Genomic DNA, 20,764 nt, shown 5'->3' on the forward strand with positions numbered 1-20,764 from the left:
AAAAGTCACCAAATACCCCACTTCCATCAGAAAAAATTGAAAATATTAAATTTATTGCTTTAACTGATCAAATTCAATTTTATTAATAAAAAGTTGGATCAGTATTATATTCAGCTATTATTTCACGTCCTGATATTGCGAAATTAATTCAATTACTCAGTGAATCTCTTTAAAACCCTAATCCTAAATATCAACATGCAGTGAATCATTTAATTTCCTATTTATATGGAATATGATATTTATATATTAAATATTCCAGTAAAAATCAACAAATCGATCAAATAAGTTAAAAATTAAATGAATTTAAAACACTAATTTTCTCAATGGTAAGCGATGCAGCATTTACAGATAATACAAACAGAAAAAGTACTGAAGCATATATATATAAATTATACAATAGCCCCATCGATTGGCTAGTAAAAAAGTAAAAAACAGTGATTTTATTTACTATGGAAGTTGAATTATTAGTCCTCACACAAGCTAGCAAGCAATTTCTATGGTAGAAATGATTATTTCACGCTATTGAATTTAATTTAAATTAATCTATTTTCATTGAATGCGACAATCAATAAACAATTCAAATTTTATTAAATGAAAAATCAATTTTTCGATTAAAATTAAAATATATTGATATTCATTAAAACTGGCTTAAACAAGAAATTGATGCAAACAGAATTAAAATAAAATAGATCCCAACCAATCAAATGATGGCTGATGGTTTAACTAAACTATTATCATATCAAAAACATCAAAGATTCATTCAACATTTGAATATGAAAAATATCGAATACCTAATCATCAATTCTTGATATTCACTATTCATTTTTCATTATTTATTTTTTATTATTTATTTTTCATTATTTACTATTCATTAATTTTTATTTAATTTTATTGAAAAATACAGGTTTAAAATGAATTATTTATTCATTTTAAACCTGGGGGGGTGTGTCGGCTGGAATGCCTAACTCATCAACTAGCAAAATTCAGCATGTTAACTGGGCAATCAAATCGTCAACTGGCTATCTCTGCGGAAATTAGCAATCTCCAATAATTTGACTTTTATAGGCTGGTTTCCCAGCTAACCAAGTGATTACCCTGCTATTACCCCGCTTTATCCTACTTATATAAAGTTATTTTATGATCACATTCACTATATTGCCTTATTAAACCCTGGTTTGATGTTGCACTGCCTTATTTTGATTTTAAAGTATCCTGATCTAGGCCTAATTCTTGATTATTTAGTCTGACAGGTGAATGAATATAAATATAGCCTCAATCTTTACTCATTTATTTCATTTTTGATTCAAGTAATTCAGGCGATTCACTTCAGAATCATTTCTTTGATCAAGTTCGATCACTTCTTTATCTCCTATTTAGGAAACTTATCTTGAATCCTTCCCTTTGACTACTTTAGTCAATTGTATTCAGAAGATACTAGACCCGATTAAGAATTTTCTTTTTAGGTTTAGTGTCATCTGATTTTCCAACAATAAGTATATAAATAAAAATAATAATATTATCTTTAGAAAATAGAGTAATTATTATAAAACTATTACTATTATTTTTTAATAAGTCTTATAAGTTTATTATACTTATTTAAGCTTTTAGCTCGTCTAAAATAAAGATTTTTTTCTAAATATTATTTTTTATTAATTTAGATTTTTTAATAGGAATTTCTAGGATCTTTACCTATATAGTTTTTTTTTTTTAGAATATTCTCTACTTTTATAGCTGGATTCTTTATAATAAAAATACTTTTTTTTTATTAATGCTTCCCTAGTCTCCGGCTCTATACTTAAAGTATAAATTAAAATCTTAGAAATAATATTCTCAGAGTTTAGAATACTAAAAGAGATATAAGGATTATAAGATTTACTATAACTATTAATAGTAGTAGTATTACTTTTAATATAACTTTTTATTAAATTATTAATTAAGTCTGTAGAGTTCATACATTTTTTTATATAATTATTAAAAGAATAACGCTTATTATTAAAGCTATATATAATAGATTTCTTTAGTTTAAAAAATAATTTATTATATAAATATCTTTTTTAGAAGTCTTTACTAATTTTAACTTCCACCGTGAGGTAATAGAAAATAGAAATAAAAATATAAAACTTTTTTTTAATCTTTATATATAGGTCTCAGTACTAATAATAGATATTATAGATTTTATAAGAACTAGTAAAGATAGTTTCTAAATATTTTAATATATTATTAATATTATTATAAGGATTAATCATACTTAAATAGAGTTTAAATATTAAGTACTTTCTTATATTATTTTTATAATAGTTAGTAATATAAGCTTTACATACTATTAAAATAATAAATTAATTAGTATTAACTTCTAGCTTTTAATATATAACTAATATTTAGTTTTTAAAAAAAATATTCTTTCCATTACTAAATAATAGTAGATTAGAGATTTTTATTATTTTTTTAGATTTAGGGATATTTACACTTTAAAGAGTGGTTAGAGTTTGATAGATAGCTTATACTATAAAGATATCTTACTCTTTAATAATTTTATTTTATTTTTAAATAAAAATAGTTATTTTCTAGTTTTATTAGTTTTATTTATTAAGGAGATTATTCCTTTCAGTCTCCAAGTTATTAAAAATCTTTAGAAAGATTTTAAAAGTCTGCTTCGGATCTCTCTTATATTAGATATTAAATTTAATTTAATTAAATTTATTTTTTTAGTTTAGTTTATTAGATAGTATTACAGAAGATTGTTAGTTATCCTTAGGATTAGAAATCTGGATACTTTCTCTAGCTATTTTATTTATTTATTTATTTAATTAGTTAGTTGGGTGGGTCTTTTAGCTGTTAAATATTATTAAAAATATGGGATAGAGATTATTAATAGCTTAGTAGGAGCTAGCTATATATAGTAATAGAAAAGAAATAAAGAATAATATTTAAAGTTATAAAATAATTATTTAATATAATAAAATAAGATCGTATTAGTACTAACTACTCTAGAATTTTAAGTATAAGAAGGAAAAAGGAAAATAAGAAGTATTATAGGTATTTACTTGAAGAAAATAATAGTAAAATAAATAAAATAAATATGGTTATATGATCCTGAATAAGGCCCTGAACGAGGCTGCCGTCACATAATATATAAACTATTTTAATATTCTAATTAACTATTAAGTCTTAGAGTATTTTATAACTACTAAGAAACTGAATATTTATTAAGTATAGTAGACTAAATTCCTCTTCTAATATTATTTCTTAATCTAATTCCACTCTAGGAAGTATAATACCTTAGTAAATATATTAATCTATAAGAATAGTAATAAGTAAGTTTTAATATAATACCTTAGTAAATATATTAATCTATAAGAATTGTAATAAGTAAGTTTTAATATAATATTATAAGTAAATCTTATTACTCTTGAAGTATTTAAAGAATAAAATATATCTCTATCTATTAATCTCCGAATTATTAATAATCTTTATCCCCGTGGAGGAATACTTATAAATTATAAACTATTTTTTAATAGTTAATTAAGATTATATCTTTCTAGAGCCTTACTGGAAATAAGCCTATTATAATAAAAAAAAATATATTTTAAAAAATAAATTTATATTTTTTAATAATTTTTTAATAGTCCTGGATAACAGAGACCTGTATATTTAACTATTAAATAAAATTTATTATTAATTATTATTTATTTATCCAGACTGAATAAAGATATTAAATCTTATAAAATACTAATATTATTAGAATATTTAAAACTAAGACATATATTATTACTTAGATAATTATTTAATCTATAAATAGAAAAATATAAGATAGGATTTTTTTCTAGAATTTTTATAATCTCTACCAATTTTAAATTACTTAAAATAATATTTATTAATAAACTTTTAAATGTTTCCAAAGGACTATCATAATTTTAATACTATATTTATTATAGTAGATTAGCTAAGTAAGTAAATTATTTTAATACTATATATAAAAACTATATCTATATAAGATATAGTCCAGCTCTTTTTAGAATATATATATCCTTAGTTAAAATTTTTAAATAGAATTATATCAGATTAAGGAGGACAATTCATATTAGAGTTTTAAAATAAGTTATATTATATACTATAAATAAAGCTTAAGCTTTCAACAGTATACTATTCTTAAATTAAGAGATAAATTAAAATTATTAACTAATATATAGCACAGAGACTTATTTCTTTTATAAATTATTATTAAAATAACTAGTTAGAATTCTTATTACTAATTAACTTTACCTTTATAATTTTACTCCAGGAATCTATGGGACTGTTACTCTTTATAATTAAATATAAATATAAATCTTATATTTTCTTTAATTAAATATTTTCCTAAATCTTTATTATAAATATTATTAACTGATAGTAAGCCTAAATCCTAATCTATTATATAAAATAGATATAGAAATTAATAAAGAAAAATATATAGACTATTTAACAAGTTCAGATTTATGCAGCTAACTAACAATATTAATCTATAAATTTTAATATTAGAAATAAGATTTATATAAATATTAGAAACTAGTATTAGGAGTAACTATTCTAAAAGCTATTAAAAAATTAATATAATTTAGTAACTATTATTAAAAAAATTAATTATATATTCCAAATTTAATTATCCAATAGTATAAAAATCTATTCTATTTTTTATTTTAATAAACTTTATCTTTACAGTACTTTAAAGCCGCTGTCTAGACAGATCTTAGACTAAACTTCTTTAATTAAAGTTAATAACTATACTAAGTAGAAAATAAAATAAATTTTAAAAAATTATTTATAGACAGGAACTCTGCAGTACCGCGTTAAATAAATAGATTTTAATAAAAATAACTATAAGTAGTATCCTGTTAATAATTTTAAAAATATACTTTTTTATTTATATAATTTTCATGCTTATTATCTGGACTATTTTAAACTACTTAAATAACTTTTTATATAGATTATAGCCGCGGAAAATAATAAATTTACTATAGATTATAATAATAACAATATATCCCTGACTAAGAGTAATTAGATCTAAATAGAGAGGTAATATAATAGTAGCCTCATTCAAAGTCTTATTTAGAATTATATAACTATATTTATTTTATTTATTTTATTATTATTTTCTTTAAGCAAGCGCTTATAATATTTCTTGTTTTCCTTTTTTTCTCCTTACGCTTAAAGTTCTAGAGTAGTTAGCACCAATACGACCTCATTTTGTTGTGTTGAACGGCCATCTCAGATAGGTGGCTTTTAACCATGTCTGGGGTCATGTATTGGGAGGTAAGGCTTGGCAGTACTTCTCTCTTTCCAGCTGGGGAGGTTGCACTGTGACAATTAGCTTATATTTAAAAAACCAATTCTTATTAATATAAGTGATAATCTTGGATTAATTCCATAAAAATAAGATAAAAATAATCTTTTTCTTTTATTTAGTTAATTTTTAAGATTAAGAATACTTACTTTAATGTATTTATAAACGATAGTATAAATAGCCAGAGTAGACGGGGATTAATCTAAGTATATCTAGAGTGGCAATCGGCCAGGTCAGGTCAGGTTAATAGGAAAATTTATATCTTCTGTCAGGTTAACGGTCAGATTAAGGAAATTTTTATACTTAGCCGCGGTATAGCTTAAAAAAAGATGATTAACTATTTTAATTATCTTTAGTGCTAAGACCTACTTGCTATATCTATTTCAGTTATAATATAATTAAAGTATACTTAGGTTAATCTTTATTTATCCTAGCTATTTATGCCGTTGTCTATAAATATATTAAAGTAAATATTCTTGACTTTTAAAGTTGACTAGATAAAAGAGAAAGATTATTTTTATTTTATTTTTATAGAATTAATCTAAGATTATCACTTGTGTTAGTAAGAATTGGTTTTTTAGATATAAGTTAGTCTTATAAAAAGAAACGTTGGTAAAGATATATATTTATAATTTTATTTTAATTATATATTTTTTATAGAGTGTCTATATTGTAATAATAATAGATTAAAATCTATAAATCTCTTATAGAAATAATTTTCTATATTAATAATAGTTCATTTATTTTTTTTAAATATTTAAATTATTTTTTAAATATTTGTTCTACATTAAAAATACTTTAATTTATTTATATTATAAGGTTACGACTACCCGTGCTACTTTATTTACTTAATCTATTTAAAAATCTATATTTTTTAGGAATTATAGAATATTAAAACTACTCCATACTATGATAGTATATAAGATATGGATAAGGTTTGTAGAAAGTTTCTATAAAATTTTTCTATATTTTTAAAAACTAAGTATTTATTATAAAATTTATATTTATCTTATTTTATAAACTCTAGTTACTTATTTTATAGGGAATATTCTACTTACTAAATATTTACTATAAAATCTTATTTATAGATAAGATTCAGCAGGCGCTTTCAGCTATATATAAAAATATAATAGATTAGATTTTTTTAAAAATATATCTTGAAAGAAAATAACACCACTTTTATAAAATTTTATTTTTATCTTTTTCCTCTCTATATTACTTATATAAGTAAACTTAATACTATAAATTAAATACAATGATCTAATTTATTTTTAAAAAATATTATTAAACCTTCTTTCTCTATATCCTAAATCTTTATAAATTAGAATAATTTATAAATAGAGATTAGTTTCTCAATCCACATTTTTTCTTTTTTTTTTAAATCTCAATTTTAAGTATGTTATAAAATATCAGAAAATTATTTTATATTTAATTTTTTAAAAAAAGATTCTTATCTTCCATGAATAGTAGCAAGTAATCTTTTTTAATTAAACTTATATTTAAGTTTAAAAATTATTATTTTACTTTAATTAGAAAAAAATAGCAACAATATAGATTAACTTTTAAGAATATATATTATTTTTAGATGGAACTTCTTATGTCTATTATACTATATATTTATATATTTTATAATATCCAGAAATTGACAACTCAGAAACTAGTTCTATAAGTTATTATTTTTATAAAGATTGTAAGTGAGACAGCCGTTCAACGTAACAAAATGAGGTCATATTGGTGCTAACTACTCTAGAACTTTAAGCGTAAGGGGGGAAAAAGGAAAACAAGAAATATTATAAATACTTACTTAAAAAAAATAATAGTAAAGTAAATAAAATAAATATAGTTATATAATCTTAAATAAGACTTTAAATAAGACTACCATCATATTATTCCTCTATTTAGACTTAACTATCCTTAGTTAGGAGAATATTATCATCATTATAATCTATAGTAAATTCATCGTTCTCCGCGGCCGTGATCTATATGGGAAGTTATTTAAATAGTCTAAAATAGTCCGGATAATAGATATAAAAGTTACGTAAATAAAAAGATATATTCTTAAAATTATTAGTGGGATACTACTCATAATTATTTTTATTAAAACTTATCCATTTAACACAATATTACAGAGTTTCTATCTATAAATAACTTTCTAAGATTTGTTCTACTTCTTACTCGGTATAATCATTAATCTTAATTAAAGAAATTTAATCTAAAATCTATCTAAACAGTAGCTCCAGAGTACCGCGAAAGCAAAATTTATTAGAATAAAAGATAGGATAGACCTTTATACTATTAAGTAATTAAATTTAAAATATATAACTAATTTTTTTAATAATAGTTACTGGACTGTACTAATTTTTTAATAGTTTTTAGAATAGTTATTCTTAGTACCAGTTTCTAATATCTATATAAACCTCATTTCTAATATTAAAATCCACGGGTTAACGCTGTTAATTAATTATATAAGTTTAAACTTATTAAGTAGTCTATATACTTTTCTTTACTAATTTCTATATCTATTTTATACAGTAGGCTAGGGCTCGGGCTTACTATTAATTAATAATATTTATAATAAGAATCTAAAAAAATATCTAATTAAAGAAAATACAGGACTTATATCTTTATTTAATTATAAAAGATAATAATCCCGTAGACTCCTGGGACAGGATTATAAAAATAAAATTAATTAATAACAAAAATTCTGATTAATTATGTTAATAATAATTTATAAAAGGAATAAGTCTTTATACTATATACTAATTTATAATTTTAGTCTACTTATCAGTTTAAAGATAGTATACTATTAAAAATTTAAATTTTATTTGCAGTATATAATATAATTTATTTTAGAATTTTAATATAAACTATCTTTCTTAATCTAATATAATTATATTTAGAAATCCTGATTAAAGATATACATATTTTAAAAAAAACTAGACCATATCTTGTATAAATACAGTCTTTATATATAATATTAAAATAATTTACTTACTTAATTAGTCTACTATAATAAATATAGTATTAAAACTATAATAGTCTTTTAAAAATATCTGAAAATTTATTAATAAATATTATCCTAAACAGTCCAGGATTAGTAGAGGTTATAAAAATCTTAAAAAAAAATTTTATTTTATATTTTTCTATTTACAGATTAGATAATTATCTAGATAATAATATATGTCTTGGTTCTAAGTATTTTAATAGTATTAATATTTTATAAGACCCAGTATCTTTGTTCAGCCTAGATAAATAAATAATAATTAATAATAAATTTTATCTAATAATTAGATATATAAGTCTCCATTATGTAGAACTACTAATAAATTATTAAAAAATAAAAGTTTATTTTCTAGAGTATATTTCTCTTCACTATAACGGGTTCTTTCCCAGTAAGATTTTAGGAAGAAGTAGTTTTAGTTAACTACTAAAAATTAATCTATAATCTGTAAGTGTTCCTGTATAAAAATAAGAACTATTAATAATTTAGAAATTAATAAGTAGAGATATACTCTATTCTTTAAATACTCTAGAGATAATAAGATTTACTTATAGTATTATATTAGGACTTACTTACTATTATCCTTATAGATTAATATATTTACTAAAGTATTATATTTTCCGGGACAGAATCAGATTAAAAAGTAATATTAAAAGAGAAACTTAGCCTACTATATTTAATAAATATTTAATCTTTTAGTAATCATGAAATATTCTAAGACTTAATAGTTAGTTAGAATATTAAAATAGTCTATATACTAGAATTTTTCTAGCTTTAATTACTATTCCTCTAAAGTGTGAATGATTACTAGTAGCTCTTTATTATAAATATTATAGTTATATTCTGCAGGAGATATAATCTTAGAATAATAAGCTATTAAATATCAGATTCTATCTATTAACTGTGAGAGTATTTTTATAATAACTCTATTAATAGCATCCGTCTCAATATGAGTAGGAAGTATAAGATTATAATAAACTAAAATAAAAATTAAAACTAATATCTTTTTAAATATCTTAAAAACTTTAGTACAGGTATAATCTTAGTTAAAAGTAATATCTTTTTAGGTCAGTCATATCAGAGACTGTATTATTCTATTATAAATTTTAATAAATCTTTAGTAAAAGTTATAAAAGCTTAAAAATAATTAAATTTCTTATATAATTATCGGGGTCATCCATTTAGTAATAATAATAATCTTTATTAGATCTATCCAGATACCATCAGTAGTAATAATAAATCTTAGAAACTTAGTTTTTATAATATATAACTTATATTTATAAATAGTAGCCTGTAAGTCTATAGCTCGTAACTTCTTAAATATTAAATATATATATAGCTTATACTCAGCCGTATTATTACTATAAATTAATATATTATTAATATAAATTATCATAAACTTATCTAAGTACTCTATTAAAATCTTATTAATAAGCCATTAGAAGGCAGCGGGTCTATTAATAAGTCTAAATAAAAGAACTTAATATTTAAATAAGTTATATCATATTTTGAAAATTATGAGATCTTCTAAGATAAAGTTTATTCTAATCTGGTGAAAATTTTAATATATATTAAATTTTATAAAGATTTTTATATTGCGCAAGCGGTCCATTATCTTATTAATAAAAAATAAAGAATATAGGTCTTTCTTAATTAAAATATTTAGTTTTTAATAATTTATATAAAAATGGAGGCCTCCTCCGGGCTTTTAAACTATTAAAATAAAAAATATAAAAAATATAAAGCTTAATACAATGAATCTTTTATTTAAATTCTCTATAATATAATTATAGAAGGCCTACAGCTTTTCTACTATTATTTTATAAAGAAAAATAATACTTAAAAGATTCTCATTCTTTAGCTAAATCTTATAATTATAATATTAGAATGGAGGTAGTATGTTAGATTCCTTCTTTAAAAAAATATTTATTAAATTATAGTATTATTTAGAAAAGATTCTTTTAATCTTATTCTTTTTACTTGTATGTGGAACCTCTAGTTTCTTTATAAAAAATTTTTTAATAATATTAAATAAAATAATAAAAATCTCTATTTTTAAATTCTTTAGATGTTATTGGAAGCCGGCCACTCTAATAAAAATTATCTTTCTATAGAGAAATTTAATTAGGATAGGCTTTAATTCAGGCTTTAAAATTTTAGAAGGAAGATAATATTAATAACTTTTTTTAATTAAATTATATTTTATCTTTACCAGGACCTCACACAGGCTGCTTTAATTAAGTATAAAAGAAAATTAATAATAATTATAGAGACTTTAATTATTTATTTTCTAACTATATTTTATAATTTTTCTAAACTGTATCTTATTAATACTTACAATCTATTAAAAACCACTCTAGAATAGTCTAAAAAATATTTATAAAGAATCCAGCTTTTATCTTATTTTTTAATATTAGTTAGCTTAGCTAAATTAATTAACAATTCTAATAATCTAACAAGATATTATATTTAATAAACTATATTTTTTTAAAAATAGTATTGTGCCTTCCCAGGTCCAATATAAGGAAGAAAGTATTTAAAAATTAGTAGTTATTAACTATAAGATTTAATCAGATTATATATATTAAATTAATAGTCTATTTTCCATCAAAGCCTATAACAGAAGTTGTCTTCTTTAAAAATAATATTAAGATTTTAAAGTATCAGACTAATTTAATAGTAAACTAAATATTTATTATTAAGTAGATATTAGTTCTAAAATTAATAAGCGTATAAGTAGGAATAACAATACTATCTTTAGAAAATAAAGTAATAATTATAAAATTATTATTATTATTTCTTAACAAGTTTTATAAATCTATTATAATTATTTAAGCTTCTAGCTTGTTTAAAATAAAGACTTTTTCTAAATATTATTTTTTATTAATTTAGATTTTTCCATGGGGGCTTCTAGAGCCTTAACCTATATAATTTTTTTTTTAAAATATTCTCTATTCCTATGGCTGGACTTCTTATAATAGAAATACTTTTTATCTTTTATTAATATCTTCTTAGTCTCTGGTTCCATATTAAAAGCTTAGATCAGAAATTTTAAAAAAGTACTCATAATATTTAAAATAATAATAGAAAAATAAAATACACAAGACTCTATATAACTTTTAATTACTATAAAATTATTTTTAATATATCTTTTGATTTATTCTTCAATCATATTTATAGAGTTAGTATATTATTTTATGAATTCCTTAAAATCCTTATTATTATAGCTATACGCGGTAAGATCCTGAAACTTAATAGAAAATTTATTATAGAAATTATTTTTCTAAATACTTTTATTAACTCCGGCTTCAATAGTAAGATAGTAAAAAATTAAGATAAAAGTATAAAACTTATTTCTAATCTTTATTTATAAATTCTAATACTAGCGACGGGCGTTACAAATCTTATTAAAATTAATAAAGATAATCTTTAGATATTCAAATATATTATTTAAATTAAAAAAGAGGTCAGTAGTATCAGAACGAAGGTATAGAGTAGAATATCTTCTAATAATACTTTAATATCAGCTAGTAATATATGCCTTGCGTATAGTAGGAATACTATATTAATTAATATTAGCTTCTAATTTTTATTATATAATAAGAGTCCAGTTTTTATAAGTTAGATCTACGCTATTACTGAATAGAGAAAGATCTAGAATCTTTATAAGTTTCTTTACTTTTATAGAGATATTTTAATCTAAATGTATTTACTGTTATAGAGTTTATATAGTAAAATAATCTTATTTTTTAGTAAAATACTCAATCTCCTGGACCTACTAATCTTATTAATCTAAAAGATTATCTTTTTCAGCCTCCAAAGTATTGAAAATCTTTAGAAAGATTTTAAAAGTCTATTTCGGGTCTCTCTTGTATCAGTTATTAAATTTAGTTTAATTAAATTTATTTTTTTAGTCTAGTTCATCAGGTAGTATCGCAGAAAGTTGTCAGTTATCCTTAGGATCTAATATTTAGGTATTTTCTCTAGCCATTTCATTTATTTATTTAGCTAGTTAGTCGGGTAGGTTTTTTAGCCGTTAAACATTACCAAGAACGCGGGATAAGGATTATTAATAGTTTAGTAGGAGCTGGCCATGTACAGTAGTAGGAGAAAGAATAAAAAATAATACTTAAAATTATAAAACAGCCGTTTAATATAATAAAATGAGGTCGTATTAGTGCTAACTACTCTAGAACTTTAAGCATAAGGGGGGAAAAAGGAAAATAAAAAGTATTATAAATACTCACTTAAAGAAAATGATAGTAAAGTAAATAAAATAAACATGGTCACATGATCCTGAACAAGGCCCTGAACGAGGCTGCCGTCACAGTAAGAAATAAATATCTTTAAATATCTTTAAGTAAATAATTAGATAGATACTGGTTAAAGGATTTTTATAAATAAATCTATACCTACTGTATTTTCCACAGTATTTATTCTAAGATTTTATCTCTAATTAAAATCTTGAGACTTATAATAAGTCTATCCTCACTAATATTAAAAAATATTTTTAGACTTTTATAGTTTATAATAAAAGAAAGTTCCTTAATTAAGTTTTATATTTTCTTATTATCTGTCTCCTGCTATTTCAAATTATTAAGTATATTTAATTTAAATAAATAATTAATTTTATTACTTTAGCGTTCTTTTAAAAACTTAGTATTCCTTATTACGTATAAATTAAAAATTATTTTTTAAAATTATTAAAAAAAACACACACCTATTTATTATCAAGGTTTCTAGATATGGGATAAATATTAATTACGGTTAATTACTAGACTAATTTAAATTAGAAAGTATTTTTTACTTTAACTAGATATTTTCTTATAAAAAAGATAGATTACTATAAGATTTTATTAGATTTTTAATGAGATGGCCGTTCAACACAACAAAATGAGGTCGTATTGGTGCTAACTACTCTAGAACTTTAAGCATAAGGAGGAAAAAAGGAAAACAAGAAGTATTATAGGTACTCACTTGAAGAAAATAATAGTAAATAATAGTAAAATAAACAAAATAAATATAGTCATGTGCTTCTAAACAGAGCTATTATTATATTATCCCCCTATTTAGGCCTGACTACCCTCAGTCAGGAGAATATTATTATTTTTATAATCTATAGTAAACTTATTATTCTCTACCACAGTAATCTATATAGGAAGTTATATAAATAGTCTAGGATGGTTTAAATAGTAAATATAAAAGTTACTTAGATAGTTTATTATAATAAATATAGTATCGAAGCTATGGCGGTCCTTTAAGAATATTTAAAAATTTATTAATAAATATTATCCCGGGCGGTCTAGGATCAGTAAGAATTATAGAAATCTTAGAAAAAAATCCTATTTTATATTCTTTTACTTATAAATTAAATAATTATTTAAGTAATAATATACATTTCAGTTCTAGGTATCCTAGTAGTATTGATATTTTATAAGATCTAATATCTTCATTCGATCTAAATATATAAATAATAATTAATAATAAATCTTATTTAGTAGTCGGGTGTATAAGTCCCTATTATCTAAAACTACTAATAAATTATTAAAAAATATAAGTCTATTTTTTAGGGTGTATTCCTTTTCACTATAACGGGCTTATTCCTAGTAAGACTCTAAGAAAGGATAGTTTTAATTAACTACTAAAAGTTAATTTATAACCTATAAGTATTCCTGTACGGGGGTAAGAATAGTTAAAAAAAATATATTTTATTTTTTAAATACTCTGGAGGTAATAGGATTTACTTATAGTATTATATTAAGATTTACTCATTACTATTTTTATAAATTAATATATTTATTAAAGCATTATATTTCCCAGGATAGAATTAGATTAAAAAATAGTATTAGAAAAAAAACTTAGCCTATTATACCTAACGGGTGTTTAATCTTTTAATAGTCATAAAATACTCTAAAACTCAGTAATTAATTAAAATACTAAAATAGTCTATATACTAGAATCCTTCTAACTCTAATTACTATTCCTTTAAGGCATGAATAATCACTAGTAGCTCTTTATTATAAATATTATAGTTATATTCTGTAGGAAATATAGTCTTAAAATAATAAATTACTAGATATTAAGTTTTATTTATTAATTATAAGAGTACCTCTATAATAACACTATTAGTAGCGTCTATCTTAATTTAAATAAGAAATATGAGATTATAATAAACAAAAATAGAGATTAAGATTAATATTTTTTTAAATATTTTAAAGATTTTAATATAGATATAATTCCAGTTAAAAACAATATCTTTTCAGGTTAGTTATGTAAGAAATCATGCTATTCTACTATAAGTTTTAATAAATTTTCAGTAGAAGTTATAGAAGCTTAAAAATAATTAAATTCCCCGTATAATTATCGGGATTATTTATTTAATAATAATAATAATCTTTATTAAATCTATCCAGATACTATCAGTAGCAATAATAAATCCTAAAAACTTAGTTTTTATAATGTGGAACTTATACTTATAAATAATAACTTATAAGCCTGTAACTTGTAACTTCTTAAATATTAAATATATATATAACTTATATTTAGCTATATTATTATTATAAATTAACACATTATTAATATAAACTATAATAAACTTATTTAAATACTCTATCAAGATTTTATTAATAAGTTATTGGAAGGCAGTGGGTCCATTAATAAATTTAAATAAAAAAACTTAATATTTAAATAAATTATATTATATTTTAAAGGTTATAAGATCTTCTGAAGCTAGATCTATCCTAATCTAATAAAAATTCTATTATATATTAAATTTAGTAAAGATTCTTATATTATATAGGCAGTCTATTATCTTATTAATAAGAGACAGGGGGTACGGGTCTTTTTTAATTAAAGTATTTAATTTTTAATAATCTATATAGAAATAGAGACCTTCTCTAGACTTTCAAGCTATTAGAATAAAGGATGCAAAGAGTATAGAGCTTAATATAATAAATCTTTTAATTAGATTCTCTATAATATAATCACGGGAGGTTTGTAATTTTTTTATTATTATTTTATAAAGAAAAATAATGCTTAGAGGATTCTTACTTTCTAACTAAATCTTATAATCATAGTACTGGGATAGGAGTAATATATTAGATTTTTTTTTAAAAAAAATATCTATTAGGTCATGGTATTATTTAAAAAGGATTTTCTTAATCTTATTTTTTTTACTTATATATAGAATCTTTAGTTTCTCTATAAGAGCCTTCTCGATAGTATAAAGTAAGGTAATAAAGGTTTCTATCTCTAAATTCTTTAGATATTATTAGAAACTGGCCGCTCTAATGAGAGTTATCTCTTTATAAAAAAGTTTAATTAGGATAAACTTTAGTTCAGGCTTTAAAATTCTAGAAAGAAAATAATATTAATAATTTTTTTTATTTAGATTATATTTTATCTTTACTAGAGCCTTGCACGGGCTGTTTCAATTAATATAAAAAAGAATTAATAGTAATTATAGAGGCTTTAGTTATTTATTTTCTAATTATATCTTATAATCTTTCTAGATTATATTTTATTAATATTTATAATTCACCAGGGACTGCTCCAGGATAGTCTAAAAAATATTTATAAAAAATCTAATTTTTATTTTATCTTTTAAAGTTAATTAATTTAGTTAGATTAGTCAGCAATTCTAGTAATCTAGTAAGATATTATATTTAGTAAACTATATTTTTTTAAAAATAATATTATATTTTTTCAGGTCCAGTATAAAAAAAAATATTTAAAAATTAATAATTATTAACTGTAAAATTTAATTAGATTATATATATTAAATTAGTAGTCTATTTTCCATTAAAGCCTGTAATTAGGGTTATTTTTTTTAAAAATAAAATTAGAATTTTAAAGTATTAAGCTAATTTAATAGTAAATTAAATATCTATTATTAAGTAGGTATTGGCTCCGGAATTAGCAAGTATATAAATAGAGATAGTAATACTATCTTTAAAAAATAGAATAGTAATTATAAAACTATTACTATTATTTTTTAATAAATTTTATAAATTTATTATACTTACTTAAGCTTCCAGCTTGTTTAAGATGGAGATTTTTTTTAAATATTATTTTTTATTAATTTAAGTTCTTCCACGGGGGCTTCCAGGGTCTTTATCTATATAATTTTCTTTTTAAAATATTTTTTATTTCTATAATCAAACTCCTTATAATAGAAATATTTTTTATTTTTTATTAGGGTCTTTCTGGTCTCCGGCTCTATACTTAAAATATGAGTTAAGATTTTAGAAGTAGCGTTCTCAGAGTTTAGAATATTAGAGAAAGTATAAGGATTATAGGATTTATTATAATTACTAGTAATAATAATATTACTTTTAATATGATTCTTTATTAGATTATTAATTAAGTTTGTAGAGTTCGCGTACTTTTCTATATAATTATTAAAAAAATAACATTTATTATTAAAACTGTGTATAATAGATTTCTTTAACTTGAAAAATAATTTATTATATAGATTTTCTTTTTAAAAGTCCTTACTGATTCCAGCTTCCACTGCGAGGTAATAAAAAATAGAGATAAAAGTATAAAACTTCTCTCTAATCTTTATATATAAGTTTCGGTACTAGTAACGGGCGTTATAAATCTTATAAAAATTAGTAAAAATAATTTCTAAATATCCTAATATATTATCAGTATTATTATAAGGATTAATTATATTTAGATAGAGTTTAAGTATTAAGTATCTTCTTATATTATTTTTATAATAGTTAATAATATAAGCTTTACATACTACTAAAATAATAAATTAATTAATATTAACTTCTAGTTTCTGATGCATAATTAATATTTAATTTTTAAAGAAAATATTTTTTCCATTACTGAATAAAGATAGATTAGAGATTTTTATTACTTTTTTAGACTTAGGGACAGTTATACTTTAGAGAATAATTAAAGTTTAATAGATAGTCTATACCGCGAAAGCATCTTATTTTTTAATAATATTATCTTATTTTTGAATAAGAGTAATTATTTTCTAGCTTTATTAGTCTTACTTATTAAGGAGATTATCTCTTTTAGTCTCCAGATTATTGAAAATCTTTAGAAGAATTTTAAAAGTTTGTTTTGGGTCTTTCTTGTATCAAATATTAAATTTAATTTAATTAAATCTATCTTTCTAATTTAATTTATTAGATAATATTATAAAAAGTCATTGGTTATTCTTAGGACCAGGAGTCTGGATATTTTTTCTAGCCATTTCATTTATTTATTCAGTTAATCGGGTAGGTCTTTTAGCTGTTAGATATTACTAAGAACGCGGGATAGGAGCTGCTGACTACTTAGTAGAAGCTGGCTATATATAGTAATAAGAAAAAAATAAAGAATAATATTTAAAGTTATGAAATAGCCGTTTAATATAACAAAATGAGGTTGTATTAATGCTAATTACTCTAAAACTTTAAACATAAGAAGGAAAAAAGGAAAACAAGAAGTATTGTAAGTACTCGCTTGAAGAAAATAACAACAAACAACAGTAAAACAAACAAAACAAACATAGTCACGTGCTTCTAAACAGAGCCGCCGTCACATTTAACTAGTGTCTGGATCCCACACTAATAAAAATTTAGTTAAAATTATTTTAAAAGTTCTATAGAAACACAGACTTACTTATCAACTATTAGATATAACTACTAATAATATAAATAATAATAGTATAATATTTAATATTATTATATTATAACTCCGGGCTCAGCTCAGCCAGAATATCTATCTTTATAATATTTTAATAAATTTTAATCTTATAAAAATTATTTAAAGCTAGTATTATATCTTTTATCTTACTTATATTATTTAGTTTTTTATAAATATCTTTTTTTTAAAACTTTGTATTGAGGCGGCAAATAATACTATTAATTATATATAAAAAAATAGTAATAAGAATTTAGAAGTCTCTTCTAATATCTCTTAAATAATTAAGAAGGTATATATTAGGATAATCTTTTATAGAGAGTTTTTATAAGATTTCTAGAAGACTTTTTTTTAGAAGATTTCTATAAAAGGCTTCTACAGGACCTTATAAAAGCTTATTCTAATTTTTAAGTATAGATTTAAAAAATTATATAATTTGTAAATGTTAGTCTCTAATACTAAAAAAAGTTCTAGCTTATTTAATAATTAAAATTTATTTTAATATATTATCTTCTTCTTAACTACAAAACTTAATGGAACTTAATCTATCTTATAATTTATTATATTATTAAATTATATCTAGCTATTGAAAGTTTTATTTAATATTAAAATTATAATAATATTAATTATCTTTATCTTATTTTAATTAAATGGAAGCAGTTAGAATATCTTCTTAAATTTTTATACTTATTTTTTCTTTTTATTTTCTATCTATCAAAAAATAGTGGACCTACTATTTATAAGATTTATAATATTTATAATAGATTCTTTAACTATCTTGATTAGTTAATTAATTAATTAATATAGAAATATATATTCTAGAAAAAAAAGATTCTTCAGAACTTAAAAAATATATATTAAAAATTTTAAAAGTATTACTACCGTACTTATCAGGCTAAAGATTATATCTATATAATTATAATTATTCTTGACTTAATATCTAAGTTTAAGAAATTTAAGAAAGGTGTCTAGCTTGATAATAATATTAATTAATATTTTAAATATTAAATTATCTTTAAAAAAATATTCTATTTTTATTACCAGTAAAATCCTATTATTAATATACTATCTACTATCTTTAACATACTCTCGGGTCTAAACAAGACTTTTTATAATATTTTAAAATATTAAAAGATCTCGCTTTCTGCAGCGACTTTTAAAAAATTTAAAACTTATCTTAATATTAAAGATATATAAGTAATCTAAATTTTTAAAATAATATTAATCTTCTTCCAGGAATTATAAGATATTTTAATATTTTTATTTATTAGAAATCTTATTAAGATTAGTTTCCAATTCTTTACTATATAGTTAGAGACTTTCTAATAGTTGTAACTAATAATATCAGTATTAAATATTTCTTTAATAATTTTTAAGATATTTATTATTATTACTGGAGCTATCTATATCCTAAGACTATTAAAGTACTTATACTCTAGATATACATTAATTACTTTATTATAAATAAGAAATATTAGAATATTTTTAATAATATTACTTTAGATTTTATTACATTCACAGCCAGGAATCAAGAGAATAATAAACCTATAATAATCTTCTATATCAGTAAGAATAAGGATATAGATGACCTTAAAAATAATCTAAAGAATGGATTATTATTAAAAATAAAAGATTTAATTTTATTTTAATCTATTAATATTATATGAATCTAGGTATAGATATATACTTAAATCTTATAATCTCTATATTATTATAACCACTGATCTGAACAATATAAAAAATAATTTAAATAATATTTAAATCTTCCATATTAGTAGCCTAACCTAAATAGATATTTATATTATCTATATTTTTAGTATTATTTATAGAAGCCTTCTATAGAACTTACTAGACTACTTATTAGCCAGGAAATCCGCAAAAAATTATTAATTAATAACTAATCAATATATTATTTTATTTTAAGAATACTATAATTAAAAGTATATTATATTAGGTAAATTATTATTATAAAGGCTTTATATAAATTATTAATTAATCTATAGTTATTAATCTATTTAGATTACCTAACCTTCCTGATCTGTGGTTAAGGATGGTTAAAGTAACTACTTAATCTTAATCTAACCTTAACTGCATAGTTAAGAGGATCTTTATACCTTAACCTGACTGCTAGGTTACGGTCAGGTTACGGTTAAGATATAACAGTCAGGTATAACCACTCTAAGTATATCTTAACTATACTATAATTAAAATAGGTATAGTGTGACGGCAGCCTTGTTCAGGGCCTTGTTCAGGGCCTTGTTCAGGGTCATGTGACCATGTTTATTTTATTTACTTTATTATTGTTTTCTTTAAGTGAGTATTTATAACACTTCTTATTTTCCTTTTTTCCTCTTTATACTTAAAGTTCTAAAGTAGTTAACATTAATATAACCTTATTTTGTTGTATTAAACAGCTATCTTATAATTTTAAATATTATTGTTTATTTCTTTTCTACTATTATACACAGCTAGTTCCTGTTAAGCTATTAGCAGTCTCTATCCTACATTCTTAGTAATACCTAATAATTAAAAAGACTTATCCAACTGACTAACCAAATGAATAAATAAATAAAATAGCTAAAGAAAGTACCTAAACTTCTAATTCTAAGAATAATTAATAACTTTCTATAATACTGCCTAATGAACCAGACTGGAAAAATAGATTTAATTAAATTAAATTTAATATTTAATATAAGAAAGACCCGAAATAAACTTTTAAGATTCTTCTAAAGATTTTTAATAATCTAAAGATTAAAAAAGATAATCTCCTTAATAAGTAAGATTAATAGAGCTAGAAG

The 20,764-nt window shown here is 20.9% G+C and overlaps 1 protein-coding gene across 1 annotated transcript; it reads right to left on the bottom strand.

Annotated features, from left to right (window-relative positions):
- Positions 1–9,477: 9,477 nt before the first annotated feature.
- Positions 9,478–9,756, bottom strand: BO80DRAFT_346558 (uncharacterized protein; the record flags this gene model as incomplete). The annotated part of the gene is made up of 1 exon (XM_025715372.1): positions 9,478–9,756. A coding segment is annotated over one exon (279 nt), but the record flags the coding sequence as incomplete, so codon positions are not given.
- Between the last annotated feature and the right edge of the window lie 11,008 nt (positions 9,757–20,764).

Source organism: Aspergillus ibericus, assembly GCF_003184845.1.
Source record: "Aspergillus ibericus CBS 121593 unplaced genomic scaffold BO80scaffold_4, whole genome shotgun sequence".
Taxonomy (NCBI): domain Eukaryota; kingdom Fungi; phylum Ascomycota; class Eurotiomycetes; order Eurotiales; family Aspergillaceae; genus Aspergillus; species Aspergillus ibericus.